The sequence below is a fragment of the Zea mays genome, chromosome 5 (assembly GCF_902167145.1).
Source record: "Zea mays cultivar B73 chromosome 5, Zm-B73-REFERENCE-NAM-5.0, whole genome shotgun sequence".
Classification (NCBI taxonomy): domain Eukaryota; kingdom Viridiplantae; phylum Streptophyta; class Magnoliopsida; order Poales; family Poaceae; genus Zea; species Zea mays.
This window is the reverse complement of record NC_050100.1, coordinates 163,129,549-163,154,760: the sequence shown is the minus strand read 5'-3', so window position 1 is coordinate 163,154,760 and position 25,212 is coordinate 163,129,549. Positions and strand designations below refer to the sequence as shown.

Sequence of the window (25,212 nt, the reverse complement as noted above, 5' to 3'; positions counted from 1 at the left end):
TGCCATCCTTAATGTCAGGGCGTCTCCCACTATAAAGCATACTACGATCAAATTAAAATTTTTCATTTTCAAGTTCATGCTCGGCAATTTTAGCATCTAATTTTGCTATGTGATCATTTTGTTGCTTAATTAATACCATATGATCATGAATAGCATCAATATCAACATCTCTACATCTAGTGCAAATAGAAGTATGTTCAACGGTAGAGGTAGAGGGTTTGCAAGATTTTAATTCTACAACCTTAGCATGCAATATATCATTTTTACTTGTAAGTCGGAAATGGTAGTATTGCAAACATCAAGTTCTTTAGCCTTAGCAAGCAATTTTTCATTTTCATTCCTAAGGCTAGCAAGAGTAATGTTTAATTCTTCAATCTTAGTAAGCAAATTATCATTATCATTTCTAAGATTGGGAATTGAAACATCACAAGCATTTGAATCAACCTTAGCTAACAAATTAGCATTCTTATTTCTAAGGTTGTCTATAGTCTCATGGCAAGTGCTTAGCTCACTAGATAGTTTTTCACATTTTTCTACTTCTAGAGCGTAAGCATTTTTAACTTTAACATACTTCTTGTTTTCTTTAATAAGGAAGTCCTCTTGGGAGTCCAAGAGATCATCCTTCGCATGGATAGCACTAATCAATTCATTTAATTTTTCTTTTTGTTGCATGTTTAAGTTGGCAAAAAGAGTACGCAAGTTATCTTCCTCATCACTAGCATTATCATCGCTAGAGGACTCATATCTAGTGGAGGATTTGGATTTAACCTTCTTCTTTTTGCCGTCCTTTGCCATGAGGCACTTGTGGCCGATGTTGGGGAAGAGAAGTCCCTTGGTGACGGCGATGTTGGCGGCGTCCTCGTCGGAGGAGGAGTCGGAGGAGCTCTCGTCCGAGTCCCACTCGCGGCATACATGAGCGTCGCCACCCTTCTTCTTGTAGTATTTCTTCTTCTCCTTTCTTCTCCCCTTCTTGTCGTCGCCCCTGTCACTGTCACTAGAAATAGGACATTTTGCTATAAAGTGACCGAGCTTACCACACTTGTAGCAAACCTTCTTGGAGCGGGGCTTGTAATCTTTCCCCCTCCTTTGCTTGAGGATTTGGCGGAAGCTCTTGATGACGAGCGTCATTTCCTCGTTGTCGAGCTTGGAGGCGTCGATGGGTGTTCTACTCGGTGTAGACTCCTCCTTCTTCTCCTTCGTTGCCTTAAATGCGACCGGTTGTGCTTCGGACGTGGAGGGGCCGTCAAGCTCGTTGATCTTCCTTGAGCCTTTGATCATAAACTCAAAGCTCACAAAATTCCCGATTACTTCCTCGGGAGTCATTAGTGTGTATCTAGGATTGCCACGAATTAATTGGACTTGAGTAGGGTTAAGGAAAATAAGAGATCTTAAAATAACCTTAACCATCTCGTGGTCATCCCATTTCTTGCTCCCGAGGTTGCGCACTTGATTCACCAAGGTTTTGAGCCGGTTGTACATGTCTTGAGGCTCTTCCCCTTTGCGAAGCCGGAAGCGACCGAGCTCCCCCTCGATCGTTTCCCGCTTGGTGATCTTGGTTAGCTCGTCTCCCTCGTGCGCGGTCTTGAGCACGTCCCAAACTTCCTTGGCGCTCTTTAATCCTTGCACCTTTTTGTACTCCTCTCTACTTAGAGAAGCGAGGAGTATGGTTGTAGCTTGGGAGTTGAAGTGCTCGATTTGGGCCACCTCATCCTCATCATAATCCTCATCCCCTATGGATGGTACCTGTGCTCCAAACTCAACGACATTCCATATACTTTTGTGGAGTGAGGTTAGATGAAATTTCATTAAATCACTCCACCTAGCATAATCTTCACCGTCAAAGGTTGGCGGTTTGCCTAATGGAACGGAAAGTAATGGAGTATGTCTAGAAGTGCGAGGATAGTGTAATGGGATCTTACTAAACTTCTTGCGCTCATGGCGCTTAGAAGTTATGGAGGGTGCGTCGGAGCCGGAGGTGGAAGGTGATGAAGTATCGGTCTCGTAGTAGACCACCTTCCTCATTTTCTTTTTCTTGTCGCCACTCCGATGTGACTTGTGGGGAGAGGGCTTCTTCTCCTTCCCCTTCCCCTTGTTGCGGGACTCTCCCGATGAAGCCTTCCCATGGCTTGTAGTGGGCTTGTCGCCGGTCTCCATCTCCTTCTTGGCGTGTTCTCTCGACATCACTTCGAGCGGTTAGGCTCTAATGAAGCACCGGGCTCCGATACCAATTGAAAGTCGCCTAGAGGGGGGTGAATAGGGCGAAACTGAAATTTATAAAGTTAATCACAACTACAAGCCGGGTTAGCGTTAGAAATATAATCGAGTGCGCGAGAGAGGGTGCAAAACAAATCGCAAGCGAATAAAGAGTGTGACACGCGGATTTGTTTTACCGAGGTTCGGTTCTCGCAAACCTACTCCCCGTTGAGGAGGCCACAAAGGTCGGGTCTTTTTCAACCCCTTCCCTCTCTCAAACGGTCCCTCGGACTGAGTGAGCTTTCTCTTCTCAAATCAACCGGGAACAAAACTTCCCCGCAAGGACCACCACACAATTGGTGTTTCTTGCCTTGGTTACAATTGAGTATTGATCATAAGAAAGAATGAGAAAGAAGAAAGCGATCCAAGCGCAAGAGCTCAAAAGAACACAACAAATCACTCTCACTTAACACTAAAGCTTTTGTGGAATTGGGAGAGGATTTGATCACTTGGGTGTGTCTTGTATTGAATGCCTAGCTCTTGTAAGTGGTTGGAAGATTGAAAACTTGGATGACTTGAATGTGGGGTGGTTGGGGGTATCTATAGCCCCAACCACCAAACTAGCCGTTTGGTGGAGGCTGCTGTCGCATGGCGCACCGGACAGTTCGGTTCGCCACCGGACAGTGTCCGGTGCGCCAGCCACGTCACCAGGCCGTTGGGTTCCGACCGTTGGAGCTCTGACTGCTGGGCCCGCTTGGATGTCCGGTGGCACACCGGACATGTACTGTAGAGTGTCCGGTGCGCCACTTCGCGCGTGCCTGACTTCTGCGTGCTCTGGCGCGCATTAATTGCTTCTGCAGGTGACCGTTGGCGCGAAGTAGTCATTGCTCCGCTGGCTCACCGGACATGTCCGGTGAATTATAGCGGAGCGGATTCCCGAAGCTGGCGAGTTTAGAGCCGCTCTCCTCTGGAGCACCGGACACTGTCCGGTGTACACCGGACAGTCCGGTGAATTATAGCGAAGCGCCTCTGGATTTTCCCGAAGGTGAAGAGTTCAGCGTGAAGTCCGGTGGGGCACCGGACACTGTCCGGTGGCACACCGGACAGTCCGGTGCGCCAGACCAGGGCTGCCTTCGGTTATCCCTTGCTCTCTTTGTTGAACCCAATTCTTGGTCTTTTTATTGGCTAAGTGTGAACCTTTGGCACCTGTATAACTTATACACTAGAGCAAACTAGTTAGTCCAATTATTTGTGTTGGGCAATTCAACCACCAAAATCAATTAGGAACTAGGTGTAAGCCTAATTCCCTTTCACACACTGGACAGTCCGGTGAATTATAGCGGAGCGTCTCCTAGAGAAACTCGAGAGTGGCCATTTTGCGAGGTGCTCGGCCTAGGCATCGGACAGTGTCCGATGCGCCACTAGCAGCCCCATTGCTAGTCTTTGCTGCAAACTTGATTGAGTCCCCAACTTAATTTCTTTCCTAGTTTATGTTAAACCTTATGCACCTGAGATAAATGACAACTAGGCAAACTAGTTAGTCCATGTGGTTTGTGATGGACGTCAAACACCAAAATCGATTATAGGAAATGTTTTAGGTCCATTTCCCTTTCTGTAGGCTTGCACGCGACTCAACCAGTCTTGGTCATAGGGCTCTTATATTTGTGTGGAGTGTCTTGCCCTTCGTCATTCTGCTGCAAACAAAGGGTGAAGGTAAGCGTGGAGTCCATGTCTTTTCCTCCTTACTTCTACATAGAGAGCATCCTAGGATTGCGTTGCCCTGAGGGTGATCTCTATCATAGGAGGTCACTAGAGGGACAAAGGTATGGGTTTCTCCCCATTCCCTCGAGAGGAGAGGAGTTTCATAAATAGAGGAAAATAACGAGCACGAGGTTTATGATAACGTATCTGTTCGGCATCGCTCGTGCGTCTGAGATGGATTCGGCGTCGTTTGCCTTCGACAATTATCGCTCCCAACCATCTGGCGCCTGGTGGAGAAGATGGCAAAAATGTGCAAAGCACCTACATGGCGCGCTAACTGTTAGCGTTTCAAACTAGCACCAACGAGTAAATTTGTGTATGTGCGTCTTAGGCCTGCATGGTGTGCTCAGTCGGCGCAAGAATTATACTGGTTCACGCGGAATGTCCCTACTCCAATCTTTAGTTTCTCGCGCTATCGACATCTGATTGCTCGTAGTAGGGGTTACAAGCAGGCGGGAGAGGGAGAGATCCCAAGTCTCTGTATGTGGTGTCATACTTCTCAAAGGAGCTTCTATGTTGCCCTATTGGTGAAAACTGACCGCGTGTCGATTCCCTTGCCTGCGTGGGTCTTCTGTCGTATCTCTGAGATTGTCGGGAGTGGATTTGATTTGTGCCGGCGAGGAAAGTCTGGGCATTGTCGTCGTCATTGCTGATCTTGTCCACTTCTTTTCCTACGCCGACCTTCCGCCTTTGTAGCCTGTTTGCTGGCCTTCCCTCTTGTCATGAAGGGTCATAGGGCGTTGGTGACTTAGACCTAGGACCCCAGGTCATGAGTGAGACTCATGCCTATGACCCGTATAGGTCATGAGTGGGACTCCATCCTAGGTCCATAGATCACGAGTGGATGGAGGACCGACACTGTTCGCGCTGCGTCCACCGACTGGCATAATTAATGCGGCGTACGGAAGGCTGACGACGTGGTTATTCTAACGGGCATGCAAGTCTCACTCGAGTGGGTTTTGTCTAGTTCGTCCGACCCCTTTATCTTCGTCCGCCTCGCTCTACCCCTTGGCAGGGTCGTTCTATGAACGTGGTGGAGTCACTCATGACATATAGATTCGTGGCAGACCAATCCGGTATTGACTCGTGGCTCTGCAGGGCCGAAGACTTGATTCCCTACAGGTATATTACAATTGGCATGTAATATAATTCATAATATATTTATTTAGAGAAATCAATATTGATATTGTTTTATGAATTAAGTTATTTTTTAAAAAAAACGACTCGAACTATTTCTCAAATTGTATATGTCGTTTCTAGACGGACGTAGAATTTCTATATTTTTTATATGACAAGATGCATCAGCGATCGGATGTGGAGGTGAACTTCTCGCCCTAGCAGCCATTCACGACGGTCCCTGTTGCCGGCTACGGTGCGACGGGACGTTTGGTTACTATGAATTCTGGAAATGAGATAAATTTTATCTACTATTCAATTAAACGTTTTGATTTGTCTACATTGAGTAATGTAGAGAATCTCAAATATCAACTTTGTGCTGCATTTTCTGGAGTAGTGTGCAAACTTCAGATTATAAAAATCCACCGTTCCGTTCCTAAACACGGCTTAGATCCATCCACAGGCCACAGCGGTAGGCAGATTGGAAAAACTTAACTATTTGTCAATATTTAAGGCTAATTTGGAAACACTATTTTTCTAAGGGATTCTTATTTTTCCAATGAAAAATGAACTAATTTTCTTTGAAAATAGAAATCTCTTGAAAAAATTGGGTTCCCAAACTAGCCCTTAGGGATAGTTTAAAAACTCCATTTTTCTAAAAGGTTTTTATTTTACTAAGAGAAATTAGTTCATTTTCCTTAGGAAATTGAAAATCGCATAGGAAAATGTGAGTGCCAAACTAGACCTTAGAGGTACGTGGTATTTTTTTTTGTTATGTCAGTGACCCAACGTAAATGAGTGCTACAATAAAGTGGCAAAAAAAATCGAATGTCCTCACAATTTGGGGTCTCAAACAGAACGCGAAGTCTCGCCGACTCCGACAACCTTGCGTTCCTGTCTCTGCGTCTCGTCGCCTCAGATTCACCCCCACCACTTCCTCCCTCCCCTTGGATGGAGGCAGGCAGATTCCCGTTCCATTCCAGACTCGCAGTACAGTACACACAGCAAAAGCACCACCCGGGCCGGCTTCCTCTAGACTAGATTAGTGTTGCTAAGAGCCTTTTTAACTACGGGATTACGCAAGTCTCGTATACTCATCCAGAGAGAGACACGGAGGACCTGGGTTTGGTTGCGCTGCTTGACTCGCTCCGTGTTCCAAGCGCCTTTTGAGCATTCAGGCAGATATAAAATTCCTCTTTTTACACTACAATCCCCGCTGAATCAGCAGCAGCAACTCTCTCCCTCTCCGTTCTTGGTGGTCCGAGACCCTTGGCCGTACGCTCTGCCTCACTCCTCCGTCTCTTGCTTCCCTTGCCGCCGGCGGCGCGCGGCGCCGGGCGCGGATCGGCGGCGGGTGCATGGTGGAGGCCGCCGCCGGGCGCCGGACAGGCACCAGCCGTCGGCGGCCTAGCGGCAGCGGAGGGGAGCACCGGCACCTGGTCGCGCTCGCCGTCGCCGCGCGCGTCGCCATGGTCACCACCCGGTCCGTGGGTCCAGCAGCAGTAGCGGAAGGTGATGGAGCGGGAGCTGCTGTAACAGATGCCGGCGCCGCTGGCGGTGGCGGACGATGCATGGAGGACTTCTTCGACTGCCTCCTCGGCTTGCTCGGCGCGTTAGGCATGACATGGGCTGCGGCGCGGCCCCAGCGGCAGCCGCGCCCGCCGCTGCCTCGCGGGGCTGCGGGGGCGGGGCCTGCGCCAACTGACTCCCGGCGTTTCGCGGCGGAGCTCAGGGCCACCCCCGGCCGGATCGCCGGCAATGGCGCCTGCGCCGTCGCGTCACTGTACACGCTGCAGGGCAAGAAGGGCGTCAACCAGGATGCTATGATCTTCTGGGAGGTAAAAGGAAAATTAAAAGGAGAAAATAAAGAACCATATTTTCCCTGCTTTCTTGTCTGCGCTTTTCCTCAGACATCTAGTGTTGTGAGATTCTTGATGTATTTTTTTCCCACTGTTCTTGATCAGATCTAAGCAACTTTATTCTTATTCTGGATTAGTTTACCTGACATATGCTGTGTTCCAGATTTTTATTCCACGGAGAAGCTCAGGTTTAGATTTGACTTTTCTGTACAAGCTAATTTGATCTTGATGCTAGCCTCAGGAAGTTGTTTGTTTTTATTCTTGCGGCCACAGCTTATGCGTGTTGTTATGAGTTACGCAACATGAGCACACAGCATCAAACTATTCAAGAATTGAACTTTGACTCAAATCCTATATATATTTCGCACTGGTTGCTGTGGGATGTTGCTGGTGGAGAATTCCTAGTTGGTAGTCTTATTCAAGCGCAATAATTGATGGAGTTGGAATACTTCATGGCGGTTGGAAGGGCTCCACACGATTCTCCTCCTTATCCAATACTAGTTTTTTTTTTCCTTCTCCATGTCCTTGCTGGATGATCTTATCTGCTTCAAGCCCCATCCTGCCCTTTTCTAATGCTTCACTTGATTACCAATTTGGCTGCATGCCCATTGAGTGACACATGTACGGATACTATCTTATTTTTTCGGACTCATATTTGCCTTCCTTAAGTTATGATAACTTTCATGATTTGACTGCTATAGTAGTAATTTCTAAAAAACTGCACACGGGTCTCAGTGAAAACATAAGCATAACTCACAATAAGAAACCATGTACCTGTCCAGTTTTACTGGGCACGTGTAAAATTTGCTACTCCTGTTATTTCTGTGCAGCGTATGTTTGATTTTGACAACTATTTTTACTGGTGGACAGAACTTCTGTTCAAGAGATGATACCATCTTTTGTGGTGTGTTTGACGGCCATGGACCTTATGGCCATTTGGTTGCCAAGAGAGTAAGAGATCTGCTGCCTCTAAAGTTAGGAGAAGGTTTGACGACGGAAGATGGTAGAGTAACATCCACTGGCAACATTAAGCTCAACACACATGATGTAGCTTCACCAGAACACATAGACAAAGGAAGTACTGCCATTTCCTCTGAAGCTCAGCAGAATGGAGAGTATCCAGAGACCTTCCCAGCATTGAGAACTTCATTCTTGAAGGCATTCCGTGTAATGGATAGGGATCTCAAATTACATAAAAGCATTGACTGCTTTTTCAGTGGGACTACAGCGGTGGCAGTGATCAAGCAGGTAACTGAGACAAATCATACTATTGTTTTATTTTCTTTCAGAAATATCTTGTTTTGGTTTCAGTAAATTGACACCAGGTGATTGGAGCTGCATCCTTGTATACTGATTGTACTCTATTTCTTTCTGTATACTACAGGAACACAATCTTATAATTGGCAATTTGGGGGATTCAAGAGCTGTCTTAGGCACCAGAGATGAAAATAACCAGCTTATTGCTGTTCAATTGACAGTTGATCTCAAACCTAACATTCCAAGTAAGCATGTATTTTATTTCTTTTGTCCTTTGCTATATCGCTAGTCATTTTGCAAAACTTAGAGCCATAAATCGTTTTTGCCTTGTGCAATCCTTATGTGCAGTTTCAAGTTACTTCTGTTATGAACATCATTATATTTTCTTATATGTAATATTATGTGGCCTTAATCCATGAACTAACTGGCATTTTTTTTTCTCTTCTCATGCCTTTATTATTTATGAGTCAAAGGGGTAAATAATAATCCTTATAAGATAAGATTATTTGTCTGAGCACTTCCATAGATCAATTTATTTGTTTGAATAGGAGGCAAGTCTTTTCTGCTTTCTGTTAATGCTACAATTAAAGATTTCAGAAGACAAATCTAGTAATATATTTCTTAGCCAATCCCTAGAATAATAAATATATGAATGGTCAGACTTTTGAATGTTCAATGACCCAGATTTCATGATGAAAGATGATAAATAAAAATGAACTGAGTATGAACAGTTACCTTTGGAACATTTACTCGTTTGTATTATGGAAGTATTTGTTGTGAAAACCTAGTGATGTAGCTTTCATATATCCATCTTTGCATATTTCAAATATTGCCATTCCAAGTTTGAGATGTTTGACCACATGGATTCCTAACCATCATAATGAAAAGGAACATAGGGAGTACAAGCTTAATTTTGTTTCAAGGATTGCTTATTTATTTTGACTGTTGAGATGGTGTGAAGACAAACTATTATTTTTTCATATGTTATCTAGCATTGTGTCTTTTTCTCAAATACATAGGAGAGCTGGCGTACCTTTCATCTAAGTAGAAAACCGTACAACACCAGCCCCTTATGCTGCCCCTTAGAAATAGTCGTTGTAATCAACATGCCACATAGGCAGAAAAACCACTAGGGTACTCCCAGGAAAAGACCCTGGAGCTGTGGAGCTCCTTAGCAATTACCGTGCACCATGAAATGCCTTCATCCTTGACTGTCATGACAACTTTGTTGGCATCTAGGGCAGTGATATTGAAAACATGGTTATGATGCTTCCAAAGCTCCTAGGTAACAAGATAGCAAATTAAGCCCTTACTTCGGTTGCTTGTATATATTTGGTTGAGAGAACTCTACCAGCTAAAGAAACTCGGTATCAGCAGTAGGCAAATTCCTCTCAAGTCCAGCCGGTTGGAGGATGGCATGCCAAACTTGTTAGTCCCTCACGAACCCTAGCCACTAGATGTGATTAGAATAAGGATTATACCTTCGGTGTTGGATGGTGACACCATAAGGGCGATGAGTCAGCTCAGAGACGGTGAGGTAGACGGTGTCACGGCGGTGGCCTTCCCTTCCTTGACCGCATAGAGACAGACCGGATCTCTCATTTGGGTGTTTGGAAGAGGGGGTTACTGCAAACATTGGTTTGTGTGCTGGCCCTCCTCGTTTTATATACACGGTGTGAAAAGGGGGCCACAACCATAAGGTGATTGTCCTAGATCAGGGTGCGGGAGTTGAGTTCGGTTCAATCGCTTGGCCGAACCGGATGAGATCAACCTAACAAAACTTGCCAGAAAACAGTGCAAGATACGAGAATATGCTGTATGGCTGTATGCTCTCATCAGCTTGATCACAGAGAAGACTGCAAGGAGGATCTCTCTTAGACATTCTATCAGCTGTCCATCATTGTCCACATAAAAAAAATTCAACCTAGAGGAGCCCGTGATTTCTAAATCCATTTCCATGGAGTAAATATAATTTTTTAGCATTGTGATGGTAAGAATACATGCTAATTCAATTGTACAGACATGAGGATGCAGATACTTTTCGTTTTCTCAGGCAGAAAACACTTCTGAACTTCCTATACATGATTAGTAGCAAGAGTTGTTATATTTAGTGTGCTCCTTGCCTTATTCTGTTGAGGAATGGCATGTCAATTTCAGGCGAAGCACAGAGAATCAGGCAACGCAGGGGCAGAATATTCGCGCTTCCCGAGGAGCCGGAGGTTGCTCGTGTTTGGCTTCCAAAGTACAACTCTCCTGGACTGGCCATGGCTAGGGCATTTGGAGACTTCTGTCTGAAGGACCATGGTGTAATTTCTACGCCTGACGTCTCCTATCACCACATCACGGAGAAAGACGAATTTGTGGTGCTGGCTACTGACGGGGTGAGCAGATTGTCAACCTACGCACCGTTTATTCCGAGTGTTTTTAGGTCCTTCTGACCTCCTCTCTTTGCAACTAGGTCTGGGACGTGCTATCAAACGATGAGGTTGTTAGCACTGTCTGCCGAGCCACATCTCAGGCCTCTGCAGCCCGGTTTCTCGTCGAGTCGGCTCACCGCGCTTGGCGGACTCGGTTCCCCACTTCTAAGATCGATGACTGCGCTGTTGTCTGCCTGTTCCTGAACACAGACAAAGCGAGCGAATCGTCGAGTTCTTTGGCCAAGAACTTGGCAGATGCTGTAGAAGCTAGCAGTGCTGGGCGCGCCACAACTGTCCAGGTGAGCGCTGGTGCATCTACAGATGTTGCCGCCCTGGTACCAGTACCAGATGGGAACGAGGTGTCTATTGCTGAAACCATCACAAAGCTGGTCACGCTCATGGATTTGCCCAAGGATGGTTGAGGCTCCTGTGATTGGGACCTGAACGAAGATATACCACATCGGTGGGTTTCTGCTTGCAGTTTTTTTTCCTGAACGCAAGTGTGGCTAGAATTTGCAGTTTTGCTTCGTGTAAAGTACCGCGTCAGTTTAGCGTGATTTGTTCCAGTTTTTGTAATATTTCAATTCATGTTAGTATTGATGCGTCCGTGCGTCGTCGAGATCGTAGTATTCTGTAGGAAGGAGGCTACTGAGTTTTTGTGCTTCCTGTAAATATATTCATCATTCTATCTCTGGTGTCTGATCTATATCATCATTGCTTTGGGGGTCGGTCTTATTAATATAAATAAGGATTATATAATCATATCGGACGAAGTGACTATTGCATTGTTTAATTCTTTTGTTAGTTGTTCCTGTGTATCAGAATTTCTTTGCCAGATTATGTTTGAGAATCGCGGAATTTCGTTAGGCCTAAGAGTAGCATAATCGCGTTGTACGTGTGATAGGTTGCTTGTATTAAGTTCATTCTGCATTAGGTCTTGCAAGTTACATAGGATAATACTATGCTGTATTGTAGGATAACCCTATGATGTATAATCTATAGCTAAGATGTTGTTTGGTTCATATATTTGTAACATGACGAGTAATTGAGAACGTTAATCATGTTTGTTTAAGTTCAACTGTAATTAGATGTCATATTAGAAAGTGATATTGGTCCATTCAAACTTATTACCGTTGGTACTTAAGCGTGAATCATTATCATTTACATATATTTCATGAATCGAAAAACACCTAAGGTCCCGTTTGTTTCTTTTCATTTTGAGGAATTGAAATCTTACTAATGGAATAGCCTATTTTTTTAGAATGTGACATTCCACCACTTTCCAAAGTTATCATATAAGCCTATCTCAAATTCATGGGGTGAGAGATGGAAATTGATTCTATAGATTTACATACTATTTTTCCGATGTACAACTTATAGCACACTCTTTTACTTGCTTCAATATAACATAAATGTAGTATATAACTATCTCTCTCATATGATTTAGGATAATATTCAAATATTTTACATATATAAATATATGAACTTAATTAGTTTTGTCTAAATTATAATTATTAAAATGGAATTCAATTCCAACGAAACAAACGGGGCCTAAATGAAATTGCATGGAGCCAGCTGGTATTTGCTTCACTTGCATAGGCTCCTGTGCATTGTGTAAGTCTTCTGTTTGATTGATCGCATCAAGGGTTAGCCAATACTCCCTCCATTTCTTTTTAGTTGTCGTTGGATAGTGCAAAATTAAACTATCCAGCGACAACTAAAAAGAAACGGAGAGAGTATATCATTATGCTAGCCTTGCGTTGTACAACTAAATGCAAGGAGATGAATGCACAGAGTTGGTGTATGGTTCACTTGCATAGTCTCTTGCGTATTGTTGAGGATTTTACCATAGATAAATACGTTATTAGAGCATCTCCAACAACGTGATCTATAAAAATATCCTATAATTTAAAAATGAGTACATTTTATTGAACTTAGGGCACCAACAAAATATTATGCTCCAACAGTAAGCCTTAAATATAATATATATTATAGGGCAGCCCACTACGGTATAGTATATTTGAGACTCTTGAGAGAGTGTCCTCTATTTTTTTGACTGAATTTTATAAAATGAGGTATTGTTGGAGTAGTTTTTGCCGTGTAGAGCCTTATATTTCAATTTAAAGCATCGGTTTGAGGTATTGTTGAAGATGCTCTTAAGAGCTAGTTTGAAAACTTCATTTTCTTTCTCAACAGATTTTTATTTTTCCAAGAGAAAATGAACCAATTTCTTTTGGAAAAATGAAAATCCTTTGTAAAAATAGGATTCCCAAATTAGCCCTTAAAGCTAATTTGGAAACCCCATTTTCCAAATGATTTCTATTTTACCAAAGAAAATTAGTTTATTTTCTCTTTGAAAAATAAAAATCCTTTGAAAAAATAGAGTTTTCAAACTAGTGCATATTTCTGAAATTGTCCTATATCTGCTCTAAAACTGACCTGGGGCTAGACAGGTGGCAAAGGGAGAGCAGGAGAAGTGAAGTTGACAAGAATTCTTTCGAAAAGAGAGCATAAAGAGGAAGTGGTCAGATCGTGGAGTGACCATGCTATGGCAAAGCTAATTCGTACCATAGATTAATCATTCTCGGACCATTACCTTACTCCAAAGTGTTAGCCAACTGAACACTTGCATTTTTTGGAGGACTAAAAGCAATCCCAATCCATATTAAATACTATAAAATCACAAATTCAATTTTTTCCAAACATATAAGTGATATTGGTTGTGGGTGATTGTGAGAAAACGGAGAAATTATATCGTTTGAAAAATGGTCCAAGAAAGGTAGAAGGTGAATTATGGAATTTGATAAAGACTTAAGTCCATAATACCACACAGGGTACATTGGCAAGGGCAAGATAAATTTATTTATTTCCTTGAAGCGGTATCTTTTAGTATCATATGATCTTGTCTTTGCAATATATCATAGCAAGTAGATTGTATTTCCGTTTTTGCATCTATTATTTATGTTAGAATAGGAACCCATACCCTAATCAGGGGTTGGGAGTGGTATTAAATAGGGAGAGTAACTGGGCCAAGGCCCATTACACAGGGGTATAATGGTCATTACACAGGGAATAGCACAAACCCTAGACGGGTAGTCTAACACCCCCCCGCAGTCACAACTCTATCCTGTACAGATGTTGAGACTGGATCGGAAGTCTAAAAAGACACTCGACGGTAACCCCTTGGTGAAGATGTCGGCGAACTGAAGCGTGGTGGGGACGCTGAGAACGCGGATGTCACCGGCAGCGACACGCTCGCGGACGAAGTGCAGGTCGATCTCCACATGCTTCGTGCGCTGATGCTGCACGGGGTTGGTGGAGAGGTAGACCGCGCTGACGTTGTCGCAGTAGACGAGGGTGGCGCGCTGGAGGGGACTGTGGAGCTCGTGGAGGAGCTGGCGCAGCCAGGAAGCCTCGGCCACGCCATTGGCCACGGCACGGTACTCGGCCTCAGCGCTGGAGCGAGAGACGACGGGCTGCCTCTTGGCGGCCCAAGAGACGAGGTTGGCGCCCAGGAAGACGGCGTAGCCGGAGGTGGACCGGCGCGTGTCGGGACAGCCAGCCCAGTCAGCGTCGGTGTAGACCACGAGCTCCGACGTCGGGGATGGGCGGAGTAGGAGACCGTAGTCGAGGGAGCCGCGGAGGTAGCGTAGAATCCGCTTGAGCGCAGTGAGATGGGGCTCCCGCGGAGTGTGCATATGCAGGCACACCTGCTGGACGGTGTAAGCGATGTCGGGCCTGGAGAACGTGAGGTACTGGAGCGCGCCGGTGAGGCTCCGGTAGGACGTCGCGTCGGCGACCGGAGGCCCGTCGTCCTCAGAGAGCTTCGCCTGAGTGTCGACAGGCGTGGAGCAGGGCTTGCAGTCAGACATGCCAGCCCGCTCCAGGATGTCGATGGCGTACTGGCGCTGATGGAGGAAGAGACCCTGGGGCCGACGTTCGGCGGTGACGCCGAGGAAGTGGTGGAGGGGCCCCAGGTCCTTCATCGCGAACTCCCGCTGAAGGGCGACGATCGTGCGCTGAAGGAGGTCGGCGGTGGATGCCGTGAGCACAATGTCGTCGACGTAGAGTAGGAGGTAGACGGTGTCGTCGCCGCGCCTGTAGATGAACAGGGACGTGTCCGACTTGGCCTCAACGAAGCCGACAGAGGCCAGGTAGGAGGCGAAGCGGCTGTACCAAGCCCGTGGCGCCTGCTTGAGGCCGTACAGGGATCGGTTCAGCCGGCAAACCAGGTCCGGACGGTCAGCGTCGACGAAGCCGGTGGGCTGGCTGCAGTAGACAGTCTCCGTCAGAGTGCCATGGAGGAAGGCATTCTTGACATCGAGCTGATGGATCGCCCAGTCGCGGGAGAGGGCGAGGGAGAGGACAGCGCGAACAGTGGCGAACTTGACGACAGGGCTGAAGGTCTCGTCGTAGTCCACTCCGGGGCGCTGGGTGAAGCCCCGAAGGACCCAACGGGCCTTGTAGCGGTCGAGGGAGCCGTCTGAGGTCAGCTTGTGGCGAAATAGCCACTTGCCAGTGACCACGTTGGTGCCTGGTGGACGCGGCACCAGGTCCCAAGTGTGGTTGGCCAAGAGGGCCGCGTACTCCTCCTCCATAGCGCGACGCCAGTGTGGGTCGGCGAGGGCAGTGCGAACGGAGGAGGGTACCGGGGAAGCGTCGGGTGGAGTGCTGGTCGTAGCGGCTGCCAGGATGAGCCGGTCGACGGGGCGGAGAACGCCAGCAGCGCGTCGAGTCACCATCGGGTGGACGTGCCCGGGGTCGCGATGGATGGCGACCGGGTGGTATACGGATGACTCGGAGTGAGCCACCGGAACGTCGGGAGCGGCAGGAGGGGCCGGCTCACGGCGGTGATAGACGACGGCGGGGTCGGCGAAGCGGGCCGCGCTCGTCGATGGGCACGCGTCGGGGGGTGCCGAGGTAGTGGCGTGGCCGCGGCGATGGTAGACGAGGGCGGGGTTGGCGAATCGAGCCGGAGTCGACGGGGCCGCGCGTGGCGCAGGCGGGGTCGACGGGGCCGCGCGTGGCGCAGGCGGGGTCGACGGGGCCGCACGTGGCGCAGGCGGGATCGCCGGGGCCGTGCGTGGTGCAGGCAGGACCGACGGGGCCGCGCGTGGCGCAGGCGGGGTCGACGGGGCCGCGCGTGGCGCAGGCGGGGTCGACGGGGCCGCGCGTGGCGCAGGCGGGGTCGACGGGGCCGCGCGTGGCGCAGGCGGGGTCGACGGGGCCGCGCGTGGCGCGGAAGAGGTCGTGGGGGCCGCACGAGGAGTAGGTAACGACGCAAGACGGGGAGCCGAAGGTGGGGAAGGAAGCGGATCGGACTCGAGGAGGGAGTCAAGATCGGTGGGTGGGGTGGAGCCAGCAAGGGGAAATACATCTTCGTCAAAGACGACATGGCGAGAGATGATGATGCGGTGGGAGGTGAGGTCCAGACACCGGTACCCCTTGTGGTCAGGGGAGTAGCCAAGGAATAGACAGCGGGTGGAGCGAGGAGAAAGCTTATGTGGAGCGGTAGCGGAAGTGTTAGGGTAGCAGGCACAGCCGAACACGCGAAGGTGGTCATAGGAAGGGGCTGTGCCGTAAAGGGCGAAGTGGGGGGTAGGGTGGCGTACCGCCTTCGAGGGAAGACGGTTGAGGAGGTGGGTGGCAGTATGCAGGGCCTCTGCCCAGTAGCTGGCAGGGAGAGACGCCTGGAAGAGGAGACAGCGGAGCATGTTAGTGGTGGTGCGGATCATGCGTTCGGCTCGGCCGTTCTGGGCAGAAGTGTAGGGGCACGAGAGACGCAACTGGACGCCATGAGTGAGGAAGAAGGAGCGAGAGGCGTTGTTATCGAACTCGCGGCCATTGTCACACTGCAGAGCACGGACCGGGCGGCGAAACTGAGTGGATACCCAGGTGAAGAAGTGTGTGAGGGTGGTGAATGTGTCCGACTTCAACCGAAGCGGGAAGGTCCAGAGAAAATGGGAAAAATCATCCAAAATCACCAGGTAATATTTATAACCAGAAAGACTGAGTACAGGGGAGGTCCAAAGGTCACAATGAACCAGATCAAAAGCCTGCTCAGCCCGAGAAGAAGAAGTAGTAAATGGGAGACGAGTATGTCGGCCTAACTGACAAGCATGACAGAGACCCTCAAAATGTCCCCTACTACATGAAAGATCGAGACTACTGGTAATCTTGGTCATGACGTCGGGTCCAGGATGGCCGAGACGTCGATGCCATGTGGTGGAGGAGGTGGTGGAGACCAAGGCAGGAGGTGGAGACACGCCGGCGGTGGAGGGCTGGAGCGTGTAGAGAGGCCCCGAGCTGTCACAGCGGGCGAGAAGGGTCCTGGTGGCCAGATCCTTCACAGAAAAACCAGAGGGGTCAAACTCAATGGAACAGGAGTTGTCAGTAGTGAATCGACGAACAGAAAGAAGATTGTGGGTGATGTGGGGAGCTACGAGAACATCGTTGAGGTAAAACGGCCCAGGGAGAACCGAGGCACCTACTGAGGTGACTGGCAGAGTGGAACCGTTTCCAACGACGATCGAGGATGGGTGAGAGGGGAGTGGGGAATGAGAGCGAGAGAGCGTGCCTGCCGTGGGGGTGGTGTGGTACGAGGCACCGGAGTCGATCACCCAGTCGGAGGGGGGTGGGGTCATCGCCATGGTGCTGAAGGCAGCAGCGAGGGAGGTGCTGTCCCAACCACCAGCCGGCGGGGACCAAGGCGTCGAGGTGTGGGTCCCCGGGGGCAGGAGCGTGGGCGGAGCCTGGGGCACGACGGGAACACCATAAGGAGGTGCGCCGTAGTGAGGTGTAGTCAGGAGGGCGGGCGCCGGAGGACGGGGGGCACTCGGTGCCTGGCCCGGCCACATGGCGATGGTCCCGGTCCAGGGGTTGTAGAAGGACGGCCACGCGTGGCCGCCACCCCGGCCGGAGGGACCACCACGAGAGGAGCCGCCGCTCCCACGGCCGCCCTTGCGGGAGCGACGACCCCCGTCGGTCGTAGAAGTCGGACGAGGGGCCGCCGGGACGGCAGGAGGGGGGCGGGTGGGAGCCCCGGTCGACGGAGGCCGGGTGGCCTGGCCCCCCGAGGGCGGCTGACCACTGGTGGGAGCGCTGTAGAGGGCCGAGGCAGGAGTGGGTGCCTCATTCGCCATGGTGAGCTCCTCGAGGAGAAGCTCGTTCCGCACGGCGTGGAAGGTGGGGAAGGGCACGCTCCTCTTGATGAGAGCCTTCAGGTGGCCGTAGCGGGGGCTGAGGCCACGCAGGAGGTTCAGCACCAGGGTACGATCGGCAACTGGCTCGCCGAGATCGCGGAGAGAGTCAGCCAGACCCTTCATCTGGCGGCAGTATTCTCCCACGGAGAGGTCTCCCTGAGAGAACAGGTGGAACTGGGCGTCGAGGTGGAGCGCCCGCGCATCCCGATTCCCGAGGAACTGGTCCTCGAGAGCGAGCCACGCCTGGCGAGCAGTGTCCGCCTGATCGCGGATGATGTCCTGCAGCTCAACGGTGATGGTGCCGTGGAGCCACGAGAGGACAACGCTGTCCATGAGGCACCAGGAGCGAGGCGGTGGGGCGTCGTGATCGACGAGGACGTGATCGTCGAGGACGAACCGCCGCAGCGTGAGGAGGACCTGTCCGCGCCAGCGGGGGTAGTGGGAAGACGCCGGATCCAACACCACGGACACGAGGGCCCGGATGTTGTGCAGACCAGCGGCCTGAGCGTGAAGAGCAGCGATGAGGTCGGCGTCGAGGTCGGAGTCGCGGGGGTCCTCCGGGGGTTCCACAGGGGCGACCGGCGGGCGACCGAGGAGGCGCTGCGTAGTGGTCATCTGGGTGGTCAGAGCGGCACCCAGAGCACGCTCTCGCTCCAGAGCGAGGGAGGCGGCGCGCTCGCGCTCCCGCGAGGCCGTCACAGCGGCCTGGATCTCCGCGAGGGTGTCGACGAGCGGGGAGGCGACGGTGGGAAGTGCAGAGGGCGTGACGGCGTGGCTCCAGGTGGGTGAAGTGAGGGTGGGAAACCCCGGCGGAGATCCGCGGCGCAGGGTCAGCGGGGAGGTGGCAGGAAGCGGCGCAAGGCCGGTGATGTAGGGGGCCCCTCCAGGGGCGGGCGCGCTGCTGATCGCAGCGGGGGTGATGGGGCCGGTGGCGGCAGAGGTGGTGCCGTCCATGGCAGCGACGGCTGGAGGAAGTCACGGCAAGGAAAGAAGCCGGGTCGGGGAGGGAGCGAGGTAGGGAAGCCTGCCTGAAGAACAACACCGGAGGGAGCAGTGGAGGTGAGCGGCTGCTCCCTGCTGCGTCCAGAAACAGAGGAGGTCGCGGCCTGGAGCGGTGGTCGCGGCAGAGGGAGGCGCGGCCTCGGACGAAGGGACGTCCGCGGCCGGGGCGGGGCGTCGGAGGCGCGGCACCGGGAGGGCGCGGAGCCGGGGCGGGTGCCCGCGCGCGGCCTGGACCGGTGGTCGCGGCAGAGGGAGGCGGCCGCGCAGGGGCGGCGGCCCTGTGAGCGGCGGGCGCGCACAGACGGGAGCGGCGACCCAGGGGAGGGCGGCGCGCCGGGGAGAGGGGAGGGAGGCCGGCGGCCGGAGGTGGGTCAGGGGAGGGCGGCGGCTGGAGCCGGCGGCGCTGGCTGTGTGGAGGCCGGCGGCGGCTACAGTGGAGGGAAAGTCCCCTGGCGGCTGTGGCTGCTCGGGGAGAGGAAAAAAATACTAAACCTAGCTGATACCATGTTAGAATAGGAACCCATACCCTAATCAGGGGTTGGGAGTGGTATTAAATAGGGAGAGTAACTGGGCCAAGGCCCATTACACAGGGGTATAATGGTCATTACACAGGGAATAGCACAAACCCTAGACGGGTAGTCTAACAATTTATTTTCTTTGTTCATGTTGTCATCAAGCACCAAAAAGGTGGAGAAAATAAGAAAAAAAAACCTATGGTCCATTTATGTTTGTTTTTGATGTTTGATGATCAACATGATTATTTAGACTAAGCTTAGTCCACTTTGGAAAGTCCATAATGGTATTTGTTGCAGGATGCAAAGTGGACTTAAGCTTAGGCAAAGTGGTTGATCAACACCTCAAGTAAGACATTAGAAGCAATATAAAAGACCTAAAATACAAACAAAAGTCTACAGCATAAAATAGAACCAAACCATACACAAATAACACAAAAAACAAGTTGAAAAAGGGTCACAAGGGGTGTCGCGCCCTAAAGGGCACTGGACCATAGGCTAAAGCAAACCCTAGCAGTGGTGTCGATAGGGCCTCAATCTAGTGAAACAACCATCAAATCGGTGGGCATTGAACAAACACAAGAACACTATTCATGGTAGCAGTTGGATTGGACTGAGAGAAGAAGAGAGCGTCGAACCAATGACTCTTAGTCTAAGGGCATGCAGAAAGCTTCTAGAGACAGAGAGGTCAAGCATCGGACTAGTTCAATGGCGGACATTGGACCATATGCCACAGAGGATCTCCAACTATCAACAATGGCTAGTTGAACTAAGCACAAAGAATGGAGGCATCAGGCAGTCTAATGGCTATCACAAGACAGTCTGATGAGTGAGCAAAAATTGTGTACCTGTCCTAACGACTGTCTCTTATTGGAAGCTATAAATACAACCATAATCGACCATTTGAGGGGTGTACAACTCAAGGAAGATTTGTATCAGTTGAAGCTCATCTGTAATAGCTTTAGCCACCAAAGTCCTTAGTGACACACTAAGTCATTAACGTAGATGCTTTGTAAAGTGTTTTTAGATTAGTTAGACTACTGCTTTTATGGTTGCTCTAGGTTTATACCTAGTGTATAGTGAGGTTTGCAGACATCTTACCACTCGATGCTTATGTGTACCATTGTTATACATCTGAGAGACTTGTAGTCTTATGACACCACACCAATCGAGTTTATGGAGTTGCTGCCATTGTGTACCAAGAGAATGAGGCTAGCGATTGTTTGGTCGAAAGCTCGATAGTAAAGAGAGTTGGGAGCGATCAAGGAGAGGCCATCTTAAAGGTCTACTTACATGTGGAGAAGGCTCGAGGGCTATCTAAAGAGTTATCTGACCGAGAGCTTGGTCCTTGTGAGGAGCTCCAATGAAGACTAGAGAGAAACGTGCGTACTTCTTGATACCTCATTAAAAATATTGGATGCGTTGAACGAGAGTTTGCATATCTATTGCTTTTTGTGTATCTTAGTTGTGTGTTTTATCTTCCTACCTTAGTTGATAGGATTGCAACCTAGATTCCATACTTTTTTCTAGCAGAGATAGCAACCACATCCAGCAGAACTTTAGTTGCATTACAAAGGTTCTCACTAGATTGAAAATTAGAGTCTTTAGTTTCCCTCATTTAACTCTACCTCTTTTTAGACGTTATGGTCTCTTTCACTATCCATCCAAACAAACCAGAAATGTGAATAAATCCATCCTAAAATCCATAAGGGTCCGTTCGGTTGACACGGAACGGAATACCGTAACTGTTCCTACCCATATTGCTTCTCTAATTTGTATAAGTTTTGATCAACAAAAACAATTCTTGGTGCATTCCTACATAAACGAACGGGACCTAAATAACATGTCTGTTTCCACTTTGTTCTCAACCAAACACACCTAACAGATCCCTTAGATATAGATCACTTCAAGCTTATAGATACTCACCGGGGCCTGTAGTCTTTTGGGGACATGCAGAATAATGGACTTACTTTAATTGTTCGGATAGTAATGGATTACAAAGGTACTAAGGGTGTGTTTGGTTTAGCTTTTGGCTTTGACTTTTGCCCCCTAAAAGCCAAAAGCCAACCAAAGGGTTGAATCCAGGAAGCAGCTTTTTCTAAAAGCTGACTTTCTCGCAGTGCAAAACTGAAAGCACCCCTAGACCTGCTTTTAGTGGCTTTTGGATGGAACTGTGAAAATATATATCTAATAACTTTTAACGACTTTTAGTGCTTTCCATCAAACAGTTTTTATCTTTTTAATAACTCACAGCCTACAGCAGCTTTTTCCACAGCTCACAGCCCACAGCAACTTTTTCCACAGCCACAGCCCAACCAAACAGACCCTAAGGACTTGGTGCCTGTTGATAGACCTTACCAAGCTTCGCTGCTACGCTTAGTTAGACATTGTTTCATTGCGTTTGGGTCGATTCTGATGGATCTAATCTCGTAGTTTGTACTAGCCTATTATCCAAATATACTTAACTTATGCAATAAAAGAAATTGTAATGCTTTGTATAGATATAAAATTGTTGGAAATACTTGATAGTTTTGATTCGTGGGAGTCATAAATGTGCAAAGGCTTGGAATTATGCTCAAGAATTCCCTGTTCATTTCATTTAACCATAGCAACTACATCCAGAAAGTCCTTAGGCTATCTCCGACAGCCTTTCTATCATATTTATTATCTCAATTCTTATTTCAAACTCCACTATGTAATCAGTACGGTTTACAATGCAAAAATATGTTTTACACGGCTATATACGTGCTCCACTGAACGCAAAAATGTGTTTTACACAACTATACGCTCTGCGCTCTGCTGAGCACGACCTTAGCTTATCCTCATTAAGCCTCAACTCAATACGGACTAGTTTCCTGATTGTGTGTGCTCATTGTCTTTGCATTTTGTCACACCGAATCAATGCAAACTCCAGCATCATACTAAATCTCATTGCCTGTATATTTTAAGTATGCCATGTCAGAAATACAGATTGAACTTTTTTTTTACACAAAATGCAGAATGAACTTGAGCTAATAAGAAGAATTGATTCTTGCACCTTAACTAGACTGAGCCTGGTCCAAAAGCGCTTGAAAGAACTCATGCCATCTCGTAGGATTCGGTGGATTGGGTTCTCTACAAACATAGAGCAGCTAGCCACCCAGCTCGATGTAACTCCATCCAGGCTTCTTGACTAATCCTTGCTTGCTTATTAGCGTCCTATAACTTCTGGCCTTCTTCCACTGCCCCAAACAGCTAAGCATGTTAGAAATTAGGACACAGTGACCAGAATCTTGGGAGCCCAGGTTCAGTAGTCCTTCTGACATGAACTCTACGGATGAATCAGCACCATTAACTCTGTGTGCACTAATTAGAGGAGCCAAAACCTGGTTTCGCAACCGAACTGGCATCTCACCAAAGAACTTTATAGCGCTACTGAGATGACCAGCTTTACAAAGCAAATCAATCATGCACATGTAATGTTCGACTGATGGTTCGATACCATGTTCTGCAGTCATGCTATGAAAGCAGCGAAGACCTTCATCTACTGAACCAGAGTGGCTGCATGCTGTTAGGATATGAGTGAAGACAATGGCATCAGGTCGGACACCTTTGCTCTGCATCTCGTTGAAAAGGACAACAGCCTCACTGCCTTCTCCATTGCAAGCATGTCCATTGATCATGGCACTCCAGATAGCTAAGTCCCTGTTAGGAACACTGTCAAATATTTTTCTAGCACGCTGGATGCTCCCACACTTGCAGTACATGTCTATCAGTCGAGTACAAACTTGCAGGTCTGACTGCAGCTCCATTGCTTTCACATGCTCCTCGACCTTTTGGGCAACATTAGCGGATCCCAGATTAGCGCCTGCTGAAAGAACCGCTAGAACGGTTGCTTTGTTTGGCTCTACCTTGGCACACAACATGGCATCAAATGTCGCCAGAGCCTCATCCGGATAACCACATTCGACATATCCGTTCAACATCGAAGTCCACATGATTACACTCTTCCACTGGAGTGAATCAAAAACCTCTCTAGCTGCCAAAAGATTTCCACACTTGGAATACAAGTTTACCAAGGATGCTGCCAAATCCTCCTGACGATCAAAACCAACCTTGATTGCAAGGGCGTGCACGCCTTTAGCCACCAAGTTGTTTCCGAACAGCATAGCGGCCGTGATTAGATTGGCAAGCACGACTGAATCCATAGGTTGCTCTGTCTCTCGCATGCTGCTGAACAGTGCAAACACTTCCATCCAGTCCCCTGTCTGCAAATAAGCAGATGCCATGGCGCTCCAAGTAACCACGGACTTGTTCTCCACACGATCGAAAAGCAGCCTTGCAGAGTCCAGCTGGCCACCACGGACAAGCATGGTGAGCACCGAGTTCGAGACAAGCAAATCCGCGTCAAGGCCCGATTTGATGGTGAGCCCATAGACGGACACCCCAGGGTACCTCGCGGACACCGAGTCCGCACACCCGGACAGGAGGCCGACGACCGTGCTCCCGCTGGGCCTGACCTCCGCGCGCCGCATAGCGTTGAACACCCCGACGGCCTCCTCGACCTGAGAGCTCCGTCCGTACGCCGAGATCATGCAGTTCCAGGCGACCAGCGTCCGGCTCGAGCACGGCGTTTCGTCGAACAGGCGGTGCGCGTCGGGAAGCCTGCCGCACTTGGCGTACATGTCGACGAGAGAGGTGCGCACGAAGGCGTCGCGAGAAACGGCAGCGCCCGAGAGGAATGCGAGGGCGTGGACGGCACGGCCGAGCCCCGGCAGGCGCAGCGCGGCGCAGGATTTGGCGAGGGAAGGGAAAGTGGAGGCGTCACCGCGGAGGCCCGCGGCGAGGAGCGGTCCCGCGTAGAGGCGGAGGCAGTGGCCGTAAGAACCCGACGCGGCGGCGAGCTGGATCGAGCGGTTCCAGTGGTTCAGTGCTGTGGCCGCAGGGGTGGTGTCACTCATGCCGAGAGGACGGGGGAGCGAAGACCACGCGTGAGTAGCCGTGATCATCTGTTTGCATTTTAGAATTCTCCATAAGAAAATCTTTGTGCGTTAACAAAAGTAGCATATAGCCTATCATAACGTCACGAGAGATGATCTAAATAATAATATTATTTATTAGATTTAATTAAGTAAGGGAAAGTTATCTAAGATCTGAACTATTGATTTTGATGATATGTTAAGTCTAGGTTCAATTTGTTTGGTGGATTTAGTGGTGATTATGCAGGTGGCATGATTTAGTTAGGTGGGTTTAGCAAAGTTTAAACTGTGGATTATATAGTGGTATAGATATGAGAAGAACAATCTATTTACATTTTAGAATTCCCGAGATGAAAAATTTAAAATAAAGACATCAAAATGGTTGAGGGTATGTTTAGAACACGAAAAAATATATTCTTGCGCATTTTAAAAAGTTACTACATTCCAAATAGACTCTAAAGGTACAATGAAACAAACATTTGCATTGCTAAAATTTATCTTAGAAGATCTGTTACATTTTTAGTTTCTGGGTCTGAACTATTCCAACAGATAGTCTAGGAGTGATGACCGGAAACATTCAGATTCCTACCGGCAATCATCCTCCATAAAAATCTACATTTCTTGCTAAGCATCACCATCATGACCTTTGCATCATAAAATAACATATTTGTAAAACTAGGTGTTAAGTATTGAGAAGTCTGATGACATTCATGTGATGTGGTAGATAGACCAGCTAAAGCTGTCACCAACAATTTATATTGTTGTCTATAATCGTCCCCTATACGAATTTTTGGACATGTTTCTATGTAAGGTGAGGATCTTTCATGACTCAACATGCCTTCCTTATTAAGCATCATCATCATGAACATTGCATTGTAAAAGAGTCTATTTGTAAAATTAGATTTTAAGTACTGAGAAGTCTGACATTCATGTGC

At 48.7% G+C, this 25,212-nt stretch overlaps 2 protein-coding genes across 2 annotated transcripts; one reads left to right on the top strand and one right to left on the bottom strand.

The window, feature by feature from the left end:
* Positions 1 to 5,929: 5,929 nt before the first annotated feature.
* LOC100383303 (putative protein phosphatase 2C family protein) lies at positions 5,930 to 11,415 on the top strand. The gene is made up of 5 exons (NM_001175961.2): positions 5,930 to 6,908; positions 7,800 to 8,177; positions 8,314 to 8,431; positions 10,344 to 10,567; positions 10,645 to 11,415. Exons 1-5 carry the CDS (start codon positions 6,429 to 6,431, stop codon positions 11,023 to 11,025), a joined length of 1,581 nt encoding a protein of 526 aa, NP_001169432.1. The 5' UTR covers positions 5,930 to 6,428; the 3' UTR covers positions 11,026 to 11,415.
* Positions 11,416 to 21,937: 10,522 nt separating this feature from the next.
* Positions 21,938 to 24,279, bottom strand: LOC100382456 (uncharacterized). The gene is made up of 2 exons (NM_001175197.1): positions 22,357 to 24,279; positions 21,938 to 22,254 (listed from the first exon to the last, which is right to left on the bottom strand). Exon 1 carries the CDS (start codon positions 24,257 to 24,259, stop codon positions 22,451 to 22,453), a length of 1,809 nt encoding a protein of 602 aa, NP_001168668.1. The 5' UTR covers positions 24,260 to 24,279; the 3' UTR covers positions 21,938 to 22,254; positions 22,357 to 22,450.
* Between the last annotated feature and the right edge of the window lie 933 nt (positions 24,280 to 25,212).

Excerpts from the sequence above, each read along its gene's own strand:
- LOC100382456 (NM_001175197.1), bottom strand. The coding sequence starts at position 24,259 with ATGAGTGACACCACCCCTGCGGCCACAGCACTGAACCACTGGAACCGC.
- LOC100383303 (NM_001175961.2), top strand. The coding sequence starts at position 6,429 with ATGGTGGAGGCCGCCGCCGGGCGCCGGACAGGCACCAGCCGTCGGCGG. Across the intron at positions 8,178-8,313 it reads CGGTGGCAGTGATCAAGCAG|GAACACAATCTTATAATTGG; the intron begins GTAACTGAGACA and ends TGTATACTACAG. Across the intron at positions 10,568-10,644 it reads TGGTGCTGGCTACTGACGGG|GTCTGGGACGTGCTATCAAA; the intron begins GTGAGCAGATTG and ends CTTTGCAACTAG.